Source organism: Rhinatrema bivittatum, chromosome 16 (assembly GCF_901001135.1).
Source record: "Rhinatrema bivittatum chromosome 16, aRhiBiv1.1, whole genome shotgun sequence".
Classification (NCBI taxonomy): Eukaryota; Metazoa; Chordata; class Amphibia; order Gymnophiona; family Rhinatrematidae; genus Rhinatrema; species Rhinatrema bivittatum.
Window position 1 is genome coordinate 21,596,492 of NC_042630.1, and position 23,023 is coordinate 21,619,514.

The 23,023-nt window shown below is 46.2% G+C and overlaps 1 protein-coding gene across 2 annotated transcripts in view; it reads right to left on the reverse strand.

The window, feature by feature from the left end:
- GNB2 (G protein subunit beta 2) overlaps nt 1-23,023 on the reverse strand; it is a 176,234-nt gene that overhangs the window by 95,766 nt on the left and 57,445 nt on the right. For both annotated transcript variants that reach the window (XM_029580386.1, XM_029580387.1), the window contains exons 3-4: nt 15,708-15,746; nt 13,012-13,118 (exon numbers count right to left, since the gene is read on the reverse strand). In XM_029580386.1, coding sequence (XP_029436246.1) covers nt 13,012-13,118; nt 15,708-15,746 — 146 coding nt within the window. The remainder of the gene's footprint in view (nt 1-13,011; nt 13,119-15,707; nt 15,747-23,023) is intronic.

Sequence of the window (23,023 nt, forward strand, 5' to 3'; positions counted from 1 at the left end):
CTGGAAGGTGGGATGGAAGACCTTCATTGGGAAGTTCAGGAAGGTCCACCACCTGAACCCAGATCCTCTCTTGGGCTGCCAGGAGACAAAAGGACTGAGACCTACCGAAAGGCCAAGTCTGCTAAAAGGTCATCTGTAGGGGCGAAAATGCCTGGACACCCGGAAACGACCCCTCATATCAAAGGGGCACTGTAACTGTTTCTTATCCTCTGGCAACCGAGGCACCGGAGACTCGCCTGGCCAGTTTCTCCAACTTGCTTCCAAACAAGAGCGAGCCTTTAAAGGGCCTCTTGGTAAGATTGGCTTTGGAAGCTGTGTCAGCTGACCAATTTCAGAACCAGAATTGACCAATTTTGCAACCAGAGTTGACCAAATCACAGCCTGCATCTGCTAAAAAGGCGGCAGAGGGCTCCATAACCACTCTGGAAATACCTCCAGACTCATCAACCTCCTGAGAGAGAAGACGACAAGATCTCGCCACTAGGGCACAACATGAGGCAATCTGTAAATTAATCGCCGCTGCCTCAATCCCATCATGTGCATCCTTTAAGGCCGTTCCTCCCTCTATGGGGATAGTCGTCCGCTTAGACACGACACATACCAGCGCATCCACTTTGGGAAAATGCAAACACTCTCTCACAGCTGGATCCAGGGGTACAAACCTTCCAATGTCTGACCCCCTTTAAAATTTGCCTCTGAGGCATCCTATTCCAGTTCAATCAATTCCCGGATGGCATCCATCACTGGGAAAAAAAAACAAGAGGCTTTATGTAACGAAACCAAAATGGGATTCTTCCTCGGCTCTGACAGTGTCCGTACCAGGAACACCCAGATGTTTCAAGGTCTGGGAAATCAGGGCCAGCAGTTCATCTCTATGAAAGAACCACAACATGGTTCAATACGGTTCCAGCCCTGGAGGAATTTCCCCATCTTCCAGGGAATCCGGATCAACCTCAACATTAGTGCCATCCGGATTCCTGTCGGGAACATCCGCAGGGAGCCGGGGCGAGCCTTGGCACTTGAGCATAGGACTGGAAGAGGGAGGAGCTCAGGACAGAAATGGGGGAAGTGGAGGACTGCGCCTGAAGAAAGGCTTGTAAGCCTGGAAAAGATTCCACCCAAGAAAAAGCAGCCAGGTCCAGACCAAGCCCAGAAGGAACTGGAGCTGGTCCCACAAAACTGACCTTGCCAGCGGAGGAGCCACTCAAGGGAGAAGCAAGATCTGGTGTCCCTTCAGTCAAGGCTGTGACCAATCAATCATCACACTGGGAAGAGCCAGGTTTAGCAAAATCCGAGGAAGACAACTCTCCCTAAGCGTCTGAGCAATGCCGACACATGTTAGAAGCCAGGTCAGGCGGAGAAGCCCTAATAAGACAGGAAACACAAATAGGAAGATGCTTAGGCTTCTTGCTTACCGGTGCCATCGCTGTGGTAAACGTGGGGCAGAAAGGTACACGCTCAAAAATGAAATGTGCCCAAAAAAATAAGCGCCGCAAGGCACACGCACAACCTGTGTGCCAAATTAAGTGCATAAAAATGTTTGCGCACATACAAAGCGCGCTGAAAAACCTAGTGCACAACGCGTGCGCAGAGCAGACACATCACACACACCAACTGCCTATAGAGGGCAGCAGAACACGCATAAGAGTGCGTGAAAATGGCTGCCACGGCCTACCATGCAGCATGCAAGAAAAAAGCCCAAGAATGGGGCCTAGCCCACCAGAAGCCACTCAATCACCAGGCTGCCCAGTTCCCCAACCCCAATGGGAGCGGGAACGAACGTTGGCACGGTGCACCAAGAATGGAGACCAGAGGAAGTCCTGAAACCCCCTCTGTCTCTGATTCAGATAAAACTTTTTTTTTTAAACCTTACCTGAGCTCAGTACTTACCAGCTGAGTACAGAGACTGTCTCCGGCTGCTGGGGAAGAGGGCATCTGCCGTCACTGCCGCACTCTGCCTCCTGCACCTGCTGCCTTTTAGCTGAACTAGCAGCTAAATCCACGCAGGGAAACCCAGCTACCAGACCAAGGCACACCTCTGAGGGACCACGGAAATCGCCTCAGGAATTCTCAACTAGGGGAGGGACCTTTAGGTATCACCACAGGAGAGCGGGGCTTTCTTTTCCTGAATTTAGAATTTCAAATTTCTCCTTTCAAAAAGCTTGAAGCAATCCCCATAGGGAAATGCATGTCCACCATCTGCTGGAGATGGAGAATACTGGCAAGCTGGGGTCACTGCAGGGTTATGTATACTGTAACGTCAGCTTGGTCTGTCTCCATCTGCTGGCAGGGTAGCATAAACCCACTGGTCCTGAGTCCAGTCTACACGCTAGGAAATGGAATAATTACTTCCTCTTTTCTACTTGTTATACCCCTCCTTAGGCAATCAAACATCTCTCCAGCTACGGCCAACTGTTTTGTCACACCGTTTCCCTACTTTTAAATCATTAGATATAGTCACTCCAAGGTCTCTTTCCTGCTTCATGGACTTCAGTGTCTCACCCCTTGTCTACAATTCCTTTGGATTTCAGTGCCCAAAATGCATAATTCTGCATTTTTTGTACTGAAATTCAGATGCTAAGTAATCAATCACTCTTCAATTGTTCTTAAATCACTTCTCATTCTTTCTGCTCCCTCAGGCATGCCATTATGTTGCAGATCTAGTGTAATTCACAAAAAGATTTTTTTTCCTCCTAATTCTTCTGCAATATTGCTCACAAAGATACTGGTCAGATATAACTTACAACAATTGGGTAGTCTACAGGTATTATTCTGTCATGAATAAATATACATAGATACCTGAATCTATTTAAACACAAAATTTCATTTTATTGTTCACTAATTTAACATTCACATAAAACCCTCTAACATCATTCACTCATACCACATTCATCCACATTATACAATATTGCACCTATCCCTTACACTTTAAAATACATACATTTCATGTTACATACATGTAATCAATCCCATTATTATTTTTACAATTTCACATAATTGCCTAACATTTGTTTAAGTAATTCTTTTTTCAAATAATGAAACTCCCGAAGCATCCAACACTGCTTCCTTTCACCGTTCCCTTTTCTCTCGATATTAATGAAGTTCCCACCGTTCCCTTTTCTCTCGATATTAATGAAGTATCACAAAAATACTGAACAGAACCAACCCCAGGACTGATCACCATCAATCACCCTTTTTTCCCCTCAAAGTAAATTCCGTATACCACTACCTTCTGTCAACTATTACTCAACCAGTTTCTAATCCAATCCAGTCCAGCATCCTGGGACCCATCTCCAGGCTGCTCCATTTATCAGCCTCTTATGTGAGATAGTATCAAAAGCTTTGCTGAAATCCAAATAAACGACATTCATTGGATGCCCTTAATCTAATTCTCTTGTCACCCAAAGAAATTGACCAGATTTATTTGACATGATCTTCTTCTAGTAAAGCGATGCCTCCTGAGATCTTGCAATCCACAGAACTGTAGATCAGCAGTTATCAAAATGGAGTCAATGGGGGTCACAAAATCAGTGGTTATGGTTCAGGAGAAAAAGGGCTGTCCTCCCACCCAGACCTCCAGATCTCTACTGCAACCAGCGACAGCAAACAGCACACAGTAATGGGTCCCACCCCCTCCACTTTCATGGGTTTCCTGTGTAGAGAGCCAGGGTCTGAACACAAGCCAACTTATATGCTACATGGTGACTGCTGTCACCACTTCCCTGTGGTGGGAGGGAAACAGGTCTGCTATTTTGTTTTGGTCGGTGTCATTCAAATTTTGAAGTGTTTAAAAGGGGTTATAATGGATAAACTTTGGGAAGCACTGTTCTAGATATTTAACTATGCTTTCCCTTCAGCAGAGTCTCCATTAATTTTCCCCCCATTGAAGTTAAACTAGCCAGCCTGTAGTTTCCAACTACCTGTCTTGTACCAGTTTTATGAAGAGGGGACAGCAGAGTTGCTTACCTGTAACAGGTGTTCCCGCAGGACAGGAGGATGTTAGTCCTCACATATGGGTGACATCATCAGGATGGAGCCCTATCACGGAACACTTTTGTCAAAGTTTCTAGAACTTTGACTTGGCACACTGAGCATGCCCAGCATGCCACCATCGCTGCATCCAGCAGGGTCCCCCTTCAGTCTCGTTTATAGTAAAGTACGAGCGAAAATTAAAATAATAAATCTTAAGCGAGCCCAACTCCGCGGGGTGGCGGGTGGGTTTCATGAGAACTAACATCCTGCTGTCCTGTGAGAACACCTGTTACAGGTAAGCAACTCTTTCTCACAGGACAAGCAGGATGGTAGTCCTCACATATGGGTGAATAGCGAGCTGAGGATGCCCGAGTAATGTACCAAGAGCCCCCAATGACATGCAACAAGCAGAAACAGGGGTGGACATAGGTAGACGGGCAGCCTAAATTCCCCAGTGGGTTGCTGAAAGGAGTTAGTGTATTAAGCTGCTGAGAATAAATTGTGCAAAACAGACTGGCCAAAGATAGAATCTTGCCTGCCAGCCTTGTCCAGACAATAATGAGCTGCAAAGGTATGCAGAGAACTCCATGTAGCAGCCCTGCAAATGTTGGCAAGAGGGACAGCACGAAGGTGTGCTACTGATGTTGCTGTTGTTATTGCTCTAAGAGTGCGCTTTAACTTGTCCCTGGAACGGAAGGCCTGCTTGCTGGTAGCAGAAGGAAATGCAGTCCGCCAGCCAGGAGGACAGGGTCTGCTTGCCCACTGGAGTTCCCAGTTTGGTTTTATCAAACGAGACAAATAGCTGGGTCGACTTCCTATGGGCTGTAGTGCGTTCCAAATAAAAGGCTAGCGCAATTTGCAGTCCAAGGAATGCAGAGCTCGCTCACCTGGATGTGAGTGGGGTTTTGGAAAGAAAGTAGGTAGTATAATGGATTGATTTAAATGAAACTCAGATACTACTTTTGGCAAAAATTTTGGATGAGTGTGAAGCACCACCCGATCATGGAGAAATTTCGTGTAAGGTGCATATGTTACAAGCGCCTGCAGCTCACTTACTCTGCGAGCTGACGTTAAAGCAAGGAGAGAGCACTTTCCAAGTAAGATGACGTAGCTCGCAGGAATGCAGAGGCTTAAACGGAGTTTCATGAGCCGCGCTAACACTATATTGAGGTCCCAAGCACGGGCTGGAGGATGCAGTGGGGTCTTTAAGTGTAGTAAACCTCTCATAAAGCATGCTACAAGGGGTTGTGTCGAAATCAAAGCCACCCCATGCCTTTATGTTAAGCGGCTATGGCGCTGATATGGACTCGAATAGACGAAGTTTGTAGACCAGACTCCGACAAGGATAAGAGGTAGTCTAAGAACTTCGTTGTAGGGCAGGTAAAGCGATCTATTTCCTTTGACGTGCAACACAAGGAAAACCTCTTCCATTTGGAACAATAAGATTTCCTGGTGGAAGGCTTTCGTGAAGCTACAAGGACATGGGAGACATCATCCGAGAGGTTTAGTGATTGCAGAATTAACCTTTCAACATCCAAGCTGTCAGGAACAAGGTCAGGAGGTTCGGGTGACGCAGTTGGCCGTTGTTCTGAGGAATCAAAGACAGATCTGCACCAAGGCAAATCTGCGGATGGACAGAGGTCAAGAAGAATTGGGAAACACACCTGGCGCGGCCAGTAAAGGGCTATGAGAATCATGTGGCCCTTGTCCTGTCGTAACTTCACGAGAGTCTTGCTGATGAGTGGAAGTGGAGGGTACGCATACAGGAGACCTCCTGACCATGAGAGGGTGAAGGCGTCTAATGGTGGAGTCCTCTAACTGCGGTGTAGTGAGCAGAAGTTGTTTACTTTGCAATTGTGAATTGACGCAAAGAGATCTATGCGTGGATACCCCCCACTGTTGGAATATTTTATCTGCTACAGTGGGGTTCAGGGACCACTCATGGGGATTTATTTATTTAACACTTTTTTATACCGACCTTCATAGTAATAACCATATCGGATCGGTTTATATAAAACAAGGGTATAACTGAAGCAATAAATAAAAGTAATTAACAAGAGAGGTGAATAAGGCAAAGTTACATTTAACAAGGAGTAAAAGTTGGGAAGCTTAAAAGCTGGAAGAAAGGTAAAGGCAGGAGGTAATTAAAACATAATACAAAAGGAATTTGGGTTAGAGCTTAAGATGCTTTAACCAGTGAGTGCCAGGGTCCTTCGTTCGAAAGGATAGAGGACCTCAATCCTCTACGTCCAGGTGTGAAAAAAGACGACTAATGAAAGGTGCGACTGAGTTTGTCCGCAGTTACATTATCCACGCCCACCAGGTAGGTTGCTCTTAGTAGCATGGAGTGTGAGAGAGCCCAAGCCCAGATTTGCGCTACTTCCTGACACAGCAGGTAAGAGCCGGACCCTCCCTGTTTGTTGATGTACCACATCGCTACCTGGTTGTCTGTCTGGATTAGGATTGACTTGTTGGATAGGCAATCTTGGAAGGCTATAAGGGCATATCTGATCGCCCTGAGCTCCAGAAAGTTTATCTGGTGTTGTGATTCCATTGCAGACCAGGTTCCCCGAGTTTGCAGGCTATTTATGTGGGCTCCCCAGCTGAGAGTAGATGCATCTGTTGTCAGCATGACCTGCGGTTCTGGAGATTGGAAGGGTAGTCCTCTGATCAGATTGGATTCCTGAACCCACCAAGTCAGTGAGAGACGAAGCTGTCTGGTGACATGGACAATGTTGGACATCGGATGGTGGGCTTGAGACTATTGGGACCTCAACGTCCACTGTGTTACTCTCATGGCGAGGCGGGCCATTGGTGTAATATGGACAGAGGCCGCCATGTGACCCAACAAGGTGAGAACACGGACGAGCCATTGTAACTCGCCGAGTCTGTATAGCGTTTGCAAGGATTGCGAGAGTGTGAGCGCGATCCCTTGGAAGACTAGCTTTTGTCTGGAAAGTGTTGAGGTCCGCTCCGATGAAGGAGAGGATCTGGAATGGAATGAGATTGGATTTGGGATAATTGACCAGAAATCCCAATGACAGTAGTAGCCACAGAGTAAGATGGAGAGAGTGAGAAACTGCCTCCGCCAACAGGGCCCGAAGCAACCAATCGTCTAGATAAGGGTAGACATGCCAAGGGTAGACATGCCAAGGCGCCTTAAGTATGCTGCTACTACTGCCAGGCATTTCGTGAAGACACGGGGGGGCTGAAGCTAGGCCAAACGGAAGCACCCGGTACTGGAAGCGCCGGCATCTGACCAGGAACCGAAGGTATTTTCTGTGAGACGGAGTTATCGCTATGTGTGTATACGCGTCTTGCAGATCTAGAGAGCAAAGCCAATCTCCCTGCTGGAGAAGAGGGAGTAGGGAGCCTAAGGTTACCATCCTGAACTTCTCCTTTCTTAGATGCTTGTTCAGTGCTTATTTATTTATTTATTTATTTGGAGCTTTTATATACCGACATTCATGTACCAATGTGACATATCAAATCGGTTTATACTGAAAACGAGAATCGCATACAAGTATGCATTACATCAAACAGGGAAACAAATAACTGGGATTAACATAAGAACATAAGAAATTGCCATCCTGGGTCAGACCAAGGGTCCATCAAGACCAGCATCCTGTTTCCAACAGAGGCCAAAACCAGGCCACAAGAACCTGGCAATTACCCAAACACTAAGAAGATCCCATGCTGATGCAATTAATAGCAGTGGCTATTCCCTAAGTAAAATTGATTAATAGCCATTAATGGACTTCTCCTCCAAGAAATTATCCAAACCTTTTTTGAACCCAGCTACACTAACTGCACTAACCACATCCTCTGGCAACAAATTCCAGAGCTTTATTGTGCGTTGAGTGAAAAAGAATTTTCTCAATTAGTCTTAAATGTGCTACTTGCTAACTTCATGGAATGCCCCCTAGTCCTTCTATTATTCGAAAGTGAAAATAACTGAGTCACATCTACTCATTCAAGACCTCTCATGATCTTAAAGACCTCTACCATATCCCCCCTCAGCAGTCTCTTCGCCAAGCTGAACAGCCCTAATCTCTTCAGCCTTTCCTCATAGGGAAGCTGGTCCATCCCCTTTATCATTTTGGTTGCCCTTCTCTGTACCTTCTCCATCGCAATGCAGGTAAATAACAGGCTCTTCCAGCGAGCAGGCAACTAATACATTTCTAGGCATAACAAGATCTAAGGACTTAGATCTTGAAGATCTAAGATTGGCCGAACGCCTCCTGATTTTTTTTATCATCAGGAAATAACGGGAGTAGAAGCCGTTTCCCCTTTGTAGAGTGGGAACTGGTTCTATGGCATTAGGTCAAAGGAGGGATTTTACTTCCTCCTCCGGGAGGTGGAGAGTGGTCGGAGAAACTCCACCCCAGCTGAGGTGGAGAGTCAGACTGTATTGAAAGGAAGTTTATATGGTAACCTTGAGCCACCACCGATAAGACCCACTGATCCGTGGTGATGGTGCGCCACGTGTTGATAAAGTGGCAGAGGTGACCGCCTACTGGTAGTGATGGTAGAGGTGGAAGATGAGAATTGTTTTCTAGTGGGAAGTCAAAAACTGGAGGCAGGACCAGGCTGCGGAGCTGGCTGTGCTTTTTGAGGCCTGGTTTGGTGGGCTTGACTTTTCTGATACGGTCTGGTTGGACGAGCCCGGGATGGAGGAGGATACTACTTACGGGTTTTAAAGGTGGTCCTCTTTGCCTCTCTTCTGAACAGCCGTTTAGAAGTTGAGGGAAAATCCGAGGGTACAGAAGAGAGTTGTCGCAATGTCTCATGGTGATCCTTGAGTTGTGCAACAGTCTCCTGCATCTTATCACCAAATAAGTTATCCCCTGTACAGGGGAGATCAGCTAATCTCTCCTGCACCTTGGGACACAGATCGGACAATTCAGCCATGCCCACCTTCTGGCACTTATACCAGCGGCTGAAACTCTAGAGGCCATGTCAAATATGTCATAAGCAGCTCTGACTTCAAATTTGCCTGCATCAAGAATGGAGTTTAGCTGGTCCTGAAACTGATCTGGAAGAGATTCAGAGAAATCCTGTAGCTGCTTAAAGATATTCCTGGAATACTGCGTCATATATATATTGGTAGGCCGCAATACGGGAAATTAGCATGGAGCTGTGGTAGACCCGACGTCCGAAAGCGTCCAGGAATTTCTGATCCTTCCCAGGAGGCGTGAACGAATGGGGCAGTGGTCTTCTTGCCTTTTTCTGGGCGGATTCGACTACCACAGAGTGGTGAGATAGCAGAGACTTCTGGAACCCCGGTGCTGACTGCACTAAGTAAGTTGCATCAGTTTTCCAGTTTACAGGGGGAACCATACCAGGATGCTCCCCCAAGTGCGCTGGAGAAGTTCAAGGAGAACATCATGAACTGGGATGGACATAATTTCTTTAGGTGTATCGACAAATTGGAGGATTTCTACCATTTTATGCCTGGAGTCCTCTTCAGTTTGAAGTTTAAAGGGAATGCTATCTGCCATTTCCTTTATTAAACTGATGAAAGAGATCTTCTGGAGAGGGATCTTCTCCTCTCTTCTGAAGGTCTTGGTTCGGATGGTATATCAGTCTTGAGTGTCTGAAGAATCATCGGTCCAGGGCTGGTATGGTTGGTCACCAGCATCAGATGGACCTCCAGATGGTAACAGAAGACCTATTCCAGCCAGTGCAGGTTGAGGCACCGATGGCATCGAAGGCGGTACCGAGGGTCGATGTGGTATCGAAGGCAGTGAAGGTATAGATGGGATCGGGTCGGGCCTCGATGAATCGTCCTCTTCAGAGGAAAGATGGATCGGTGTCGATGGCTGGTGACGAATCTGTGTTTTTCCCGGCATTGGTGGAAGTGCACCAATGAGTACATCTAGTCTATCCATAAATGGAGCGAGCATCGCATGCATCGGTTCCGGATCAGCGCTCTGAGTCTGTGCCGGTGCCGATGGAGTTGGAAGTCCTTGGAGGGCTTGTACCACTGCCTCTTGAAGCATTCGGTTCAATTCCTCATGGAAAGCTGGTGTTTGGAAGACCAGTTCCGGAGTTGGAGGCTGGAGAGGCAGTGCCGGAGGGTCCACATAATAGGTGGAGTCTCGGCTCCCGGCACCATGGAAGATTTTTATTTTATTTATTTATTTATTTAAATTTCTTATATACCGGCATTCGCGATGGGAGTCGCATCATGCCGGTTTACAAATAACAAGGTGTGACAACAGAATAAATACTTAATAACTTAAAAACATTAACATGTGATAGAAGAATAAGGTAGCAGTTACAATAAAACAGGGATAAAATGCAACTTGGAATGAAGAGAAGGCAAAAGAGAGATTAACACTGAGATAACAAAAGAATGACCAAGGTAAATAAAACCAAGGTAAATAAAACCTGCCTCATTAAAAAAACATTATTGAGTTGTCAAAGGTTGTTGATTACCCTGACGGGAGTTCTTAGTTGCTTGAGTTGAGAGTGGGTTCAGTTGGTGTCTGGAAAGGCTTTCAAGAATAGCCAGGTTTTAAGTCTTTTTCTGAAAGTGGGGAGGCAAGGTTCCTGTCTCAGTTCTGGTGGGATAGAATTCCACAAGGTAGGTCCTGCTGTAGAGAAAGCCCTGTCTCTGAGAGTCCTCTGGTTAAAGGTTTTTGCAGGAGGCACCTGTAATGAGTCTCTGTAGGACTCTCTGATAGGTCTGATGGAGGTATGTTTTTTAAATGGGATTTGGAGGTTAAGCGGAGAGAGTTGATGGAATGCTTTGTAGATGGTAGTAATGGATTTATATAAGATTCTATAGTGCACTGGCAGCCAATGTAAGTCTTTGAGAATCGGAGATATGTGGTCTCTTCTTCTTGTGTTTGTCAAAATTCTGGCCGCCGTGTTCTGAACCATCTGAAGAGGTTTAGTATGAGAAGACGGGAGACCTAATAGAATAGAATTGCAATAATCTAACTTAGAGAAGATTATTGATTGCAAAACTGTTCTGTAATCGTGGAAATGGAAAAGTGGTTTGATTCTTTTTAAGACGTGTAATTTATAAAAGCAGTCCTTCGTGGTTTGATTAATAAAAGATTTTAGATTTAGCCGATTGTCGATAATGGCTCCTAGGTCTCTTACATGTGAAGTTTGAAAGCCGGTTGGAGGATTTGAGGTAAGGTTACTGTTTTCAGGGGAAATTATGAGGACTTCGGTTTTAGCAGAATTTAAGATTAGATTTAGGCTGGAGAGGAGGTTGTCAATATTTTGAAGACAGTTTTCCCAGATTTTGATAGTTTTTGTAAGGGATTCTTTGATAGGGATGACAATCTGGATGTCATCTGCGTATAGAAAGTATTTGAGGTTAAGATTGGTTAATAGTTGACATAGGGGTAGGAGGTAAATGTTAAAGAGCGTGGGGGAGAGAGAGGAGCCCTGTGGAACACCTAGCGAAGAAGGGTAAAACTGTGATTCTTTGTTATGTATTTTGACTTTATATCCTCTGTTTCCCAAGAATGATTTGAACCAGGCAAGAGCAGAGCCTGTAATTCCGATGTTCGCTAGTTGATTTAGGAGAAGGGAGTGATTCACGGTGTCAAAGGCCGCCGATAGGTCGAGGAGTATCAGCAAGTAGGCGTGACCTTTATCGAGGCCCATGATGAGGTAATCTGTCAGAGATATGAGATGGGGAACACCTCAGAGTCACCGGCACAGAGGAGGATGGAGGCTCCACCGTATGGGATTTCTTCCTAGGTGGCTCCGTCAATGCTGAAGTCGAGGCCACCGGTGCGCCTGGATCGGAGGGCGGAGTCTTCCGATGGCGATGATGATTCTTTTCTTGGTGGTCCATCTTGCCCATGTCCAGTGCAGAGGACGAGGCGGCAGATGACTTCGACGCTGACCGAGAGTCATCGGTGTCTGAACGGTGTCGAGACTTGGAAGGCGACGGTGCGAAGACGTTGAGGCGTTCGATGGCTTAAGCTGTTTGGAGTGAAAAAGAAGAGCCATCTTCTCCAAACGGGCCGGCAGCCCTTAGGGGTCATATGGGCTCACTCGGTACACGCCTCGACATTGTGGGAAGGCCCCAAACATAGCACTCAGACCTGATGTGGGTTGTTGATGGACATTGTCAGAGGACAGTCAGGGCACCTCTGAAAACCCATCGCCATCATAAGAGAAAAAATTTAGGCCGCGGTGCGGTCGGTGACCGTCAGGCCTTAGAAAGAGAACAGTCAGTAACCGACCGAAACAACGAGGTAAAGCTTACCTTTCGGTCAAGGATATCAACGGGCGAAAGGTGGACCCCGGTTGGGGCAAATTTTTTTAAACTTTTTTTGAAATTCCGTGAGGAAAAGATTCTTGTCAGGAATATAAGTAATAGCTCCTGAATCCGCGTGGCTACTGCTGCACGGAAAAAAAGAGACTGAAGGGGGACCCCTGCTGGATGCAAGGTTGGTGACATGCTGGGCATGCTCAGTGTGCCAAGTCAAAGTTCTAGAAACTTTGACAAAAGTGTTCCGTGATAGGGCTCCATCCTGATGATGTCACCCATATGTGAGGACTTCCATCCTGCTTGTCCTGTGAGAAAATATTAAACTTCTCTAATCCATAAGACCATGCTTGTCTCCAAAAATATAGTGAAGGACATCATTTCCCATCAATTTTAAACCCTACAGAGCTGAAAGAAATAAAATACATAATTATAAACATACTGTATCAGGCTCCTGCCCCTCACTGAAGGAGAAAAGGATATAAAAGAAAAAAAGAGGGAGAGACAAACTTAAGGTGAGCAGCTGGCACTAGGTTCTGAGGAACAGGCATATCAGCCCTAGGTTTCCAATTCTTCTCTGCAAAGTTATCACACTATATCTCCCAGAGATGGCTTCTAAACCAAGGAGGTGGGACATCAGAGCCAACTAAGGTTATTCATAAGACATCAGAGCAGGGCACCTACTCCAGACATAACATTTAATAACAAGCATGTTTTGAACCTAAAACAAAGTTCTCAGCTGAGGCCACATGCCGAATGCTTAAGCAATCTTTCTACATTCCTCCCTCACTTGGTACCTTGAGTCGGTGCCCCAGTGCATGGCATAGATCTTCGCTAAGTGCCCCCGCAGTGTGCGCCGTGTCCGCATTTGGATCCGCCCCACAGGGTCCAGGCCTGCTGTGATCTGAGGAGAAGTTCAGACAATGCCATGGCATTGAAAAGAACCCTTTCATAGATACACATTATCAAATCACCCTCTCTTATATCCAGTGGGGATGTCTGAAGAGCAGAGCAGAGCAATTTTACCCATTCCAGTTTTTACTAGCAGCTTAAACAACATCAATCACAGAACAAAAGCTGGAATGGCTCAATCTGCTGCACAATTAAGTTTAAACATACATCTTTGCTTACAATGATTCTGTCTCTCAAGTCACATCTCAAAGGCGCTGAAGTCCCCACTTCCTCTCAGGAACATTACAGATTCTCGTCCCACCAAATCATAGGTATCCAAAAAAGAGCAGGGGTTATTCTCCAGGTACCCATGACCCTTGCAGCAACACCTTTCAATATTTACACGATTCCTAAGAGATCCATATTCAAAAGCCATTTAGATGGATAAAATAAAGTTATCTAAATGGCTTACCCGGCTATATTCAGCCCTTATCCAGCTAAATTCTAGCTAGGTTACTAGTTATCCAGCTAGAATTTAGATAGATAAGACGGGGGCAGGAAGCGTTCTGGGGAGGAGAAGAGTTAGCCGCCTTAAGTTAACCGGCTAACTCTGATATTCAGCCGGTTACCTTCTGTAGCTAAACTCAGGTCGGGCCATAGGGCTGTCCTAAAGTTAGACTGTTATACATAACTGGCTAACTTTAAGATAGCTGGGTATAGTCAGTGGTCAACTGAGCCACTGAATATACCTTGCTAGTTAGCCGGTTACGTATAATCGGCTAACTAGCACAGTGGCTGAATATGGACCCCTATATGCAAAATCTTAGCCAGCCTATGTGATAGTTATAAAATATACACGAACACTATATAATTTTTCGTCCACATTTCATCTACCTGGTCAGAAACAAATAAGCTGTTGGAAATCTGTATAATCTACCATTCAAAATAGTTTTTTTCACAAGCTTGCTTTGAATATGGCCAAAACAGAGTTTATGTTAATTCAAAAAAAGACATCTAATATAAACCAGTTTGTTTACCCATTACCATCAATAATCTCTCCTTCCCAGTTCGTTCATGTATTAAAAAAATTGGGTATTTTGGATAGCTTCATGCCTTTTTTTTTCTTTCTGCCAACATGTCAAATCTGTCATCAGAGCAGACTTTAAGCTGCGGGTTCTTTTTAGGCTGAAAAATTTACTAAACGGTGCTGATTTCCATTCTGTTGTCAAACATAGAAGTGACGGCAGAAAAAGACCTAATGACCCATCCAGTCTGGCCAACAAGCTCTCATAGTTATCGGTTTTCCATCCTTATCAGTTACTCAGACCGCCAAGGTCAGGGCTCTTGTTGGTTACTGTTTTGAGTCCAATTTCCTTTCCCCCTCCTGCAGCTGAAGCAGAGAGCGATATTGGAGTTGCATCAGAAGTGTAGTATCAGGCTTTTTGGTTAAGGATAGTAACCGCCGCATCAAGCAAGTTACCCCCATGCTTATTTGTTTTCCCAGACTGTACGGTCCAATGTGTTCATTACGCTGCTCCCCAGAAATAAGCCTAGCAGCCTGATACTACACTTCTGATGCAACTCCAATATTGCTCTGATGAAAACATCTCTCCAGTGTTTATGGACTTATACTGGCTTCTCATTCCCCAACGGGTTCAATACAAACTTGGAGTAACTGTTCATGAACTATTTATTTTATTTTATTTATTTTATTTTTTTTTAAATGATTGTCCCTGGATGCACTTGTACAGCCCTACTACCCTTCTTGGAAGCTGAAATCTCGGCAGCGAGCACTATTTGATGTGCCATCAACCAGGCAGGCGAAACTTGCTGAAATGAGAGACTGCTCTTTTCTATAGTAGCATCTACCTTCTGCAACTCATTATAAGGAAGGGCTATGGCAATTAAATTGTACAAAATCAAAACTCCTTTTTAACAAGTCCATCTTTCCATCTAAGAGTTACTGGATATAGGAGTTCAGTTGAGTCACTGTTAGTATATTGTTGAAGAATTCTGTTTTTGTGGTTTATGTTTGTACATTTTTATTTTATGAGTGTTGGATATGTACATTGCCTAGACCTTTGTGCATAGGCGATTTATAAATCTTAATGAACAAAAACACTCTTGAATGCCACTATAAATGTAACAATGAACAGTTTCAAAATTTGCAGACCAGGCATGAAATTAGCCAAACTGTCAAAAAAGCTTTGAAAACGCTGCCCCTGCAGACATTTAGGATGTAGCAGTAGGCTGGGAGAATTTTTTCAGAGCATATCATAGCCAATTCTAGTTGTGGGTAGATTGGGGGCAGGTATTCTAATTCTCTCAGCCTTTGATCATCAGCTGAGGAGAACAAAAGAAAAGTTGCAGATTCACGCTTTAGACTTTCCACAGGATGCCACTGAACTCAAGATCTCTGCTCTTAGGAAGGTATTGGCCAGAGGCCTCTGTAAACAGCTATTTTCTGCCACGCAAACATAAGTTAGTACCCACAGCCTCTCTTTTCCTGAAAGCTGAAATGGTGCTACATGACTACAACTAGCTCTCTTTTCAGACTGAGCATCAGTCGAGCTAGGAGTGGAAACAATATTGGCGCACTCACCTGAGTCAGTGTGGAATCCCCACATGCTTTTCTTGCATCCTACAAGAAAGAAGAATAGAAGTAAGAGAGAACACCACACCATAGCTCACAGAGGATGCCAAATCAAGGTCCCGAACATGAGTAAAGCAAAGTTGCTTACCTGAAACAGGTATTCTCCAAGGACAGCAGGATGTTAGTCCTCACACATGGGTGACATCATCGGATACAGCCCAGCACATAACTTTGATCTCAAAGAATCTAGAACTTTCAAATATGCCTTTCTAAGCATGTACAGCTATAATCATTACCCTGGCCCTAGCTAGAGTCCCTCAGTCCATAATGTAACTAATACATGAATAGCAGAGTTGCTTACCTGTAACAGGTGTTCTCACAGGACAGCAGGATGTTCGTCCTCACATATAGGCGACATCATCAGGATGGAGCCCAATCATGGAACACTTTTGTCAAAGTTTCTAGAACTTTGACTGGCACCTACTGGGCATGCCCAGCAATGCACTGACCCTGCATCCAGCAGGGGTCCTCCTTCAGTCTCGTGTTATAGTAAAAGTACATGTGAAAAATAAAATAAGAAAATGTAAACTAACCCAACTCCACGGGGTGGCGGGTGGGTTTTGTGAGGACTAACATCCTGCTGTCCTGTGAGAACACCTGTTACAGGTAAGCAACTCTGCTTTCTCACAGGACAAGCAGGATTGTAGTCCTCACATATGGGTGAGTACCGAGCTGAAGATGCCCAAGCAAAGCACCAAATGCACCCAAAGACATGCAACAGGCACAACAGGGATGGAAATTTGGTTAGGAGGGCATCCTGAACCCTGAACAGTGGAAGGATGTTGGGAAGTCAAACTGAAAACAAGTTGCATAGAATGGACTAGCCAAAGATAGAATCCTGTGTGCCAGCCTTATCTAAGCAATAATGGGCTGCGAAGGTATGGACAGAACTCCAGGTAGCAGCCTTACAAATATCAGCAAGCAGCACCGAATGGAGGTGCGCTGATGAAACCATGGCCCTGACCGAGTGTGCGTTTACACGGTCTTGTAGCGGAATGCCTGCTTGCTGGTAGCAAAAAGAAATGCATTCCGCCAACAAGGAGAGGGTCTGCTTTCCCACAGGATTTCCCAATTTGATGGTATCGAAAGAAACAAACAATTGAGTGGATTTCCTGTGGGCCGACGTGCAGTCCAGATAGAAGGTTAGAGCACGTTTTCAGTCCAAAGAATGCAGAGTCTGTTCTCCTGGGTTTGAATGGGGCCTGGGAAAAAAGGTAGGTAGGATAATAGATTGGTTAATATGAAATCCAGACACTACCTTCGGCAAGAATTTAGGGTGAGTGCGGAGCACCACCCTGTCATGCAGAATTTTAGAGTAAGGCGGGTAGGTAACTAATGCCTGTAATTCACTAACTCTGCGAGCGGCGTGATTGCAAGAAGAAAAACTACCTTCCAGGTGAGATAGTGGAGATCACAGGAGTGGAGACGCTCAAACGGAGGTTTCATGAGCCATCCCAAAACCACATTAAAGTCCCAAGCAGGGGCAGGAGGGCGCAGTGGAGGTTTTAAATTGAGCAAGCCTCTCATGAAACGTCATACTAATGGTTGCGTTGAAATGGAGACATTTCCTATACCCTTATGGTACGCAGACACTGCACTAACATGCACCCTGATAGAGGAAGTTTTTAGGCCTAACTCTGACAGGTGCCAGAGGTAGTCCAGGAACCTCGCAGTGGAACAAGTGAAGGGGTCTATGGACATGGAAGTACACCAGACCGTAAACCTCTTCCATTTAGAGCGATAAGACCTTCTCGTTGAAGGCTTTCATGAAGCCACAAGGACTTGGGATTCAGACTCTAAAGGTTAAAAGGTTGGAGTATTAACCTTTCAACATCCAGGCCGCCAGAGACAGAGCTTGGAGGTTGGGGTGATGCAGATATCCTTCTTTCTGAGTGATTCCTTCCCTAGAGGAATGTGTCGTCGTACTGATAGGTCCTGGAGGATTGGAAACTACACCTGGCATAGCCAGTGGGGAGCTATCAGAATCATTAATCCCTTGTCCTGCCGGAGCTTCACAAGGGTCTTTGAAATGAGAGGAAGTGGAGGGTACGCATAAAGGAGACCGCTGGCCCAGGAGAGGGCGTAGGCATCTCTTAGTTGCGAGTGGTGACTGCGAAAGAGAGCAGAAGTTGTCTACTTTGTGGTTGTGGATCGACACAAAGAGGTCTATTCGAGGGTAACCCCCATCTTTGGAATAACTTTTCCGCTACCGTGGGGTTGAGAGACCACTCGTGTGGATGGAAAGTGCGACTCAGCTTGTCTGCCAACACATTGTCCACTCCCAGCAAGTAGGTTGCTTTGAGGCACATCGAGCGAGAAAGGTCCCATGCCCATATCTGTGAAGCTTCCTGACACAGGAGGTAGGAGCCTGTTCCCCCTTGTTTGTTGATGTACCACATCACAACCTGATTGTTGGTTTGAATCAGGATGGCTTTGTTTGATAGGCAATCCTGAAAGGCCTTGAGGGCATACCTGATCGCCCGTAGCTCCAGGAAATTTATCTGGTGTTTGGCTTTCTCTGGTGACCAGGTTCCCAGAGTCTGCAGGTTGCCTACATGTGCACCCCACCTGAGGTTGGATGCATCTGTTACGATAATTTGAGGATCTGGAGCCTGAAATGGAAGGCCTTGAATGAGATTGGAGTGGTGCATCCACTGGACTAGTGACAGACAGAGCTGTTTGGTAATGCTGGACACTGGCTGACAAGTTTGAATCCACTGGCATTTTAAGGTCCACTGCATTACTCTCATGGCTAGGCGAGCCATCGGAGTGACATGCACCGAAGACGCCATGTGACCCAACAGTATAAGGAAGTGACGAGCAAGCACCAGAGATGTTATGGTGAAAGCGCGATCCTGGGGGAGGAATGCTTTCGCCTGTATAGTGGGTAGGTCGGCCCCTATAAAGGATAGGGTTTGGGATGGAACTATCTTGGATTTGGGATACTTGATTAGAAACCCTAAGGAGATCAGGATGTTGATAGTGAGATGCAGGGAGGTTAATGCACCCTGCTGATTCAGAGCCCTTATCAAACAATCGTCGAGATAAGGATAGACATGCACACCCTGATTTCTGAGGAAGGCTGCGACCACCATCAGGCACTTGGTGAATACTTGTGGAGCGGACGCCAGGCCGAATGGTAGTACACGGTTCTGGAAATGATTAGGGCCGACCAGGAATCGTAGGTACTTGCAATGAGATGGAGTAATTGAGATGTGTATGTAAGCGTCTTGAAGATCTAGAGAGCATAGCCAATCTCCTCTTTGTAGAAGAGGAAATAGAGAGCCCAAGGTTACCATTTTGAATTTTTCTCTGTGCAAAAATTTGTTTAGTGCACGGAGGTCCAGTGTCGGCCACCTGACTTTTTTGGTATGAGAAAATACCGGGAATAAAACCCCTGCCCCTGCTGGGAGAGAGGCATTGGTTCTATTGCTCAGGATTTGAGGAGGGATGAGACCTGTTCAAGCTAGGGAGAGTAGTCGGACATCCGACACATCAGCCGAGGTGGAGAGTCCGCTGGAACAGTCAGGAAAATTTAGATGGTAACCTTGAGTGACGACTGCAAGTACCCATTGGTCTGTGGTGACTGTATGCCAAGCGCTGTTGAAGTGGCAGAGCAGACTGCCGACTGGTACGGATGGAAGAGGAGGTTGGCTTACACTCTCTAGGAAGGAGTCAAAACCCTGACGCTGGCTGAGACTTTTGAGGCAGAGTCTGCCTGGATTGACCTTTTTGGTAAGGTCTGGAAGGGTGTCCTCTACAAGCCGGAGGATAAAATTTCCTTGGCTTGTAGGGGCGGAAGGGAACTCAGACGGCACAGAAGAAAGCTGGCGCAGCATTTCATGGTGGTCCTTCAACTGCGCCACAGTCTCTCTGATCTTTTCCCCGAAGAGATTATTGCCCACAGAGGGTAGATCTGCTAACCTGTCTTGGACTTCTGGTCTTAAGTCCGAGGATTTGAGCCAGGCCCATCTTCTTGCACTAGTTCCCGCTGCAGACACTCTTGAGGCAGTGTCAAAGATATCATATGCAGCGCGGACCTCGTGCTTTCCAGCATCTAGACCTTTTTGAGCCAGAGTATGAACGTTGAGTCTGGAGTTGCTCTGGTAAAGAATCAGAGAAGTCCTGGATCCTTTTAAAAAGGTCTCTGTTATACTGGGTCATGTATAACTGATAAGAGGCAATGCGAGATATGAGCATTGAGCCATGGAAGACATGCCTGCCAAAAGCATCCAGGGATTTTTGTTCCTTCCCTGGAGATATGGAGGAATGAGGTTTTGAACGTCGTGCCTTCTTCTGGGCTGATTCAACAACCACAGAGTGATGATACAACTGTGCCTTTTGGAACCCAGGAGCCGACTGCACCAGATATATGCGGTCCCACCTGTGAACCACAAGACAGATGCCATGTGGGTGTTCCCAGTTTCTCTTCAGGAGATCAAGCAGGAATTCATGGATAGGTATAGACATGATTTCCTGAGAAGCATCTAGAAATTGGAGTACTTCCAGCATCTTGTGCCTAGAGTCCTCTTCCGTCTGAAGCTGAAAGGGAATGGTTTCATACATTTCCTTGATGAAATTAATAAAAGACAGATCTTTTGGTGGAGGGCGTCGTCTTTCATCTGGGGGAAGAGGGCTCTGATGGTAGATCTGTATCCTGGGACGAATCATCGGTCCAAAGATTATAGGGCTGATCTCCAGCAGGGAGAAATGGTGCTAATCGACAGCATCGGAGGTGGCACAGACAGGACTGGTGACATTGATGGACGAGTAGGTGGTAAGATCCCAGACGGTGGAATGGGTATCGGTGTTCCTTCATCATCCGATGATAATGGAATTGGTGTAGAAGGCACGGGACCCACCGGTGCTCTCGGTTCCATCGGAGGCAGGGCACCAATCAACGCATCTAGTCTACCCAGTAGCTGTGCGAGCGCTATGGGAATTGGATCTGTAACTGGCTCGGGGACCGGTACCGGCGTCGATGGAGGTTGTAAGCCCTGAAGTACTTTACCGATGGCCTCTTGGATCATCCGATCCAATTCCTCGTGGAAGCCTGGGACATGGAACCCTGGCACCGGATTAGGAGGCAGCACTGGCGTAGCCGGAGGGTCCACCGGTGAAGGTGGAATTGCGGATCCTGGCACCACTGAAGGTGGGGAATGCCTCAGTGACCCAGTCACAGAAGAGGATGGGATCTTTTCTGGACAGGGCTTCTTTGTCAGTGGCTCTGTCAACGTCGATGCAGAGGACTTGCCTGGATCGACGGACTGAGCATTCTGATGCCGGTGTCGACGCTTTTCACGATGTTCTCCTCGGTCCTTTTCTTGAGGAGGCAATAGACACCTTTGGAATCGTCGACGCCGGTTGAACAGCAGCGGTGTCCCGGTGCTGGTGAGAAGTCGATGGCACCGGCTCGGACGATGTCGAAGCTATCAATGGAGTCGGGGTTTTTAACTGAAAGAGAAAGTACATTTTCTCTAAACGAGCCTTATGGCCCTTCGGTGTCATTTGGGCACGTTTGGTGCAAATTAGGACATCGTGGTTGGACCCCAAACACATAACACAGACCCCATGCGGGTCAGTGATGGACATTGTTCGAGTACAGTCGGGGCACCGACAAAAAACCCGACGCCATGGCTCCGACAAACATTTAGCTGCGGTGCGGTCGATGGCCAGTAGGCCCCGAAGGGATAACTCGACGGGAATCGACCGCAACAAGGGTAAAACCTTACCTTTCGACCGCGGAGTATGGTTATCAATAGGGGACCCTTATGGGGTAGAATGTTTTTGAAAATTCTGAAAGAAGTTCCGTGAGGAAAATTCCTGTCAGGAATCTCAAGAGAGCTCCTTAACCCGCGTGGCTACTGCTGCAAGAAAAAAAGAAGACTGAAAGGGGACCCCTGCTGGATGCAGGGTCAGTGCTTTGCTGGGCATGCCCAGTAGGTGCCAGTCAAAGTTCTAGAAACTTTGACAAAAGTGTTCCGTGATTGGGCTCCATCCTGATGATGTCACCCATATGTGAGGGCTACCATCTTGCTTGTCCTGTGAGAAAAATAAACTCCCAAGGGAGAGGGAAGGGTTTCGTGAGGACTAACATCCTGCTGTCCTCAGAGAAAGCAGAGTTGCTTACTTGTAACAATATTTTCTCTGAGGAATATTTTCTCGTGGTTTTAACGTGTACATATAATCGTTCTATTTTTAATATATATGTTCCCCTAAAATCTGCTACAAACCTCTGGAAGTATAGAGACAAGAAATTGATTTTAAATAAATAAAACATTTCATGCCAGACTACCATGGGCTCTTCAGAAGCTAATTATTAATTGTACTTGTAACAACCGGGGGGGGGGGGGGGGGGGGGGGGGGCAACCTGTCCTCTCAGGGTTTTTAACTCTTTCCCTCTCTTGGCTCCACTCTCCCAAGTATCTCAATTCTTGTACATCTATTGAGCAGGGCTTCTGGACTGGCTGGGGGTTTTAGCTGGGCCAGTTCATCCTTTATGTGGGCCATTAAACTCCACTGGAAGTGAGCACGAAGGACCGATTCATTCCAGTCCAAATCATTCACCAACTGATTGGATTCCATATTGTACTCTGTTACCACTGTGCTGGCTTTGATGAAGCCCCAGGATCTTAGTTTCTGCCAACTGAACACAATCTGGATCACTAAAGGCCTGGGAGAGGGCATTCATGAACGAGCCTACTCTGTTCAGGAATGGATCATCCTGCTCCAGAAATGGTGTTTACTAGAACATTTATAGGTCATGTTATCCATGATTCCAAGCATCTTTCAGTTTACCATCCATAATTAAAATCATAAACATAACATAAAACTGTAGAGGAGAAGGCCTGTTTAAAAAGGGTTTCCATCATTCCAGCCCAAGGAACTTTCAAGGCTGCTCTGCCTTCCATAGAAAGTTATCTTACGGGTCTCAGCAGATACCAAATCATCAACCTTTGGAGTGAGACAGATCCGGATTCAAGACTGAGCAATGGGGAAGCACTGGAAATCGGGAGAAAAGCTAGTGGTAACCAGACTCCACAATCTTGAGTAGCCAGCAATCTTTGGTGATTTTGGAGACACTCTTCTAGGTAGAGATGAATTCTCCCATCTATCCAGAGGGGTTGCAAGCTGGATTTGGAAATTGGTCAAAAACTTGGTCCAGGTTTAAACTGGACCTATTGTGTCGCTTCTGCTTGGTACATCTCACACTGCTGGCCTCAAGCCAGACGTTGTTGCTATGTGGCAGAAGAGGAGGACCCCAA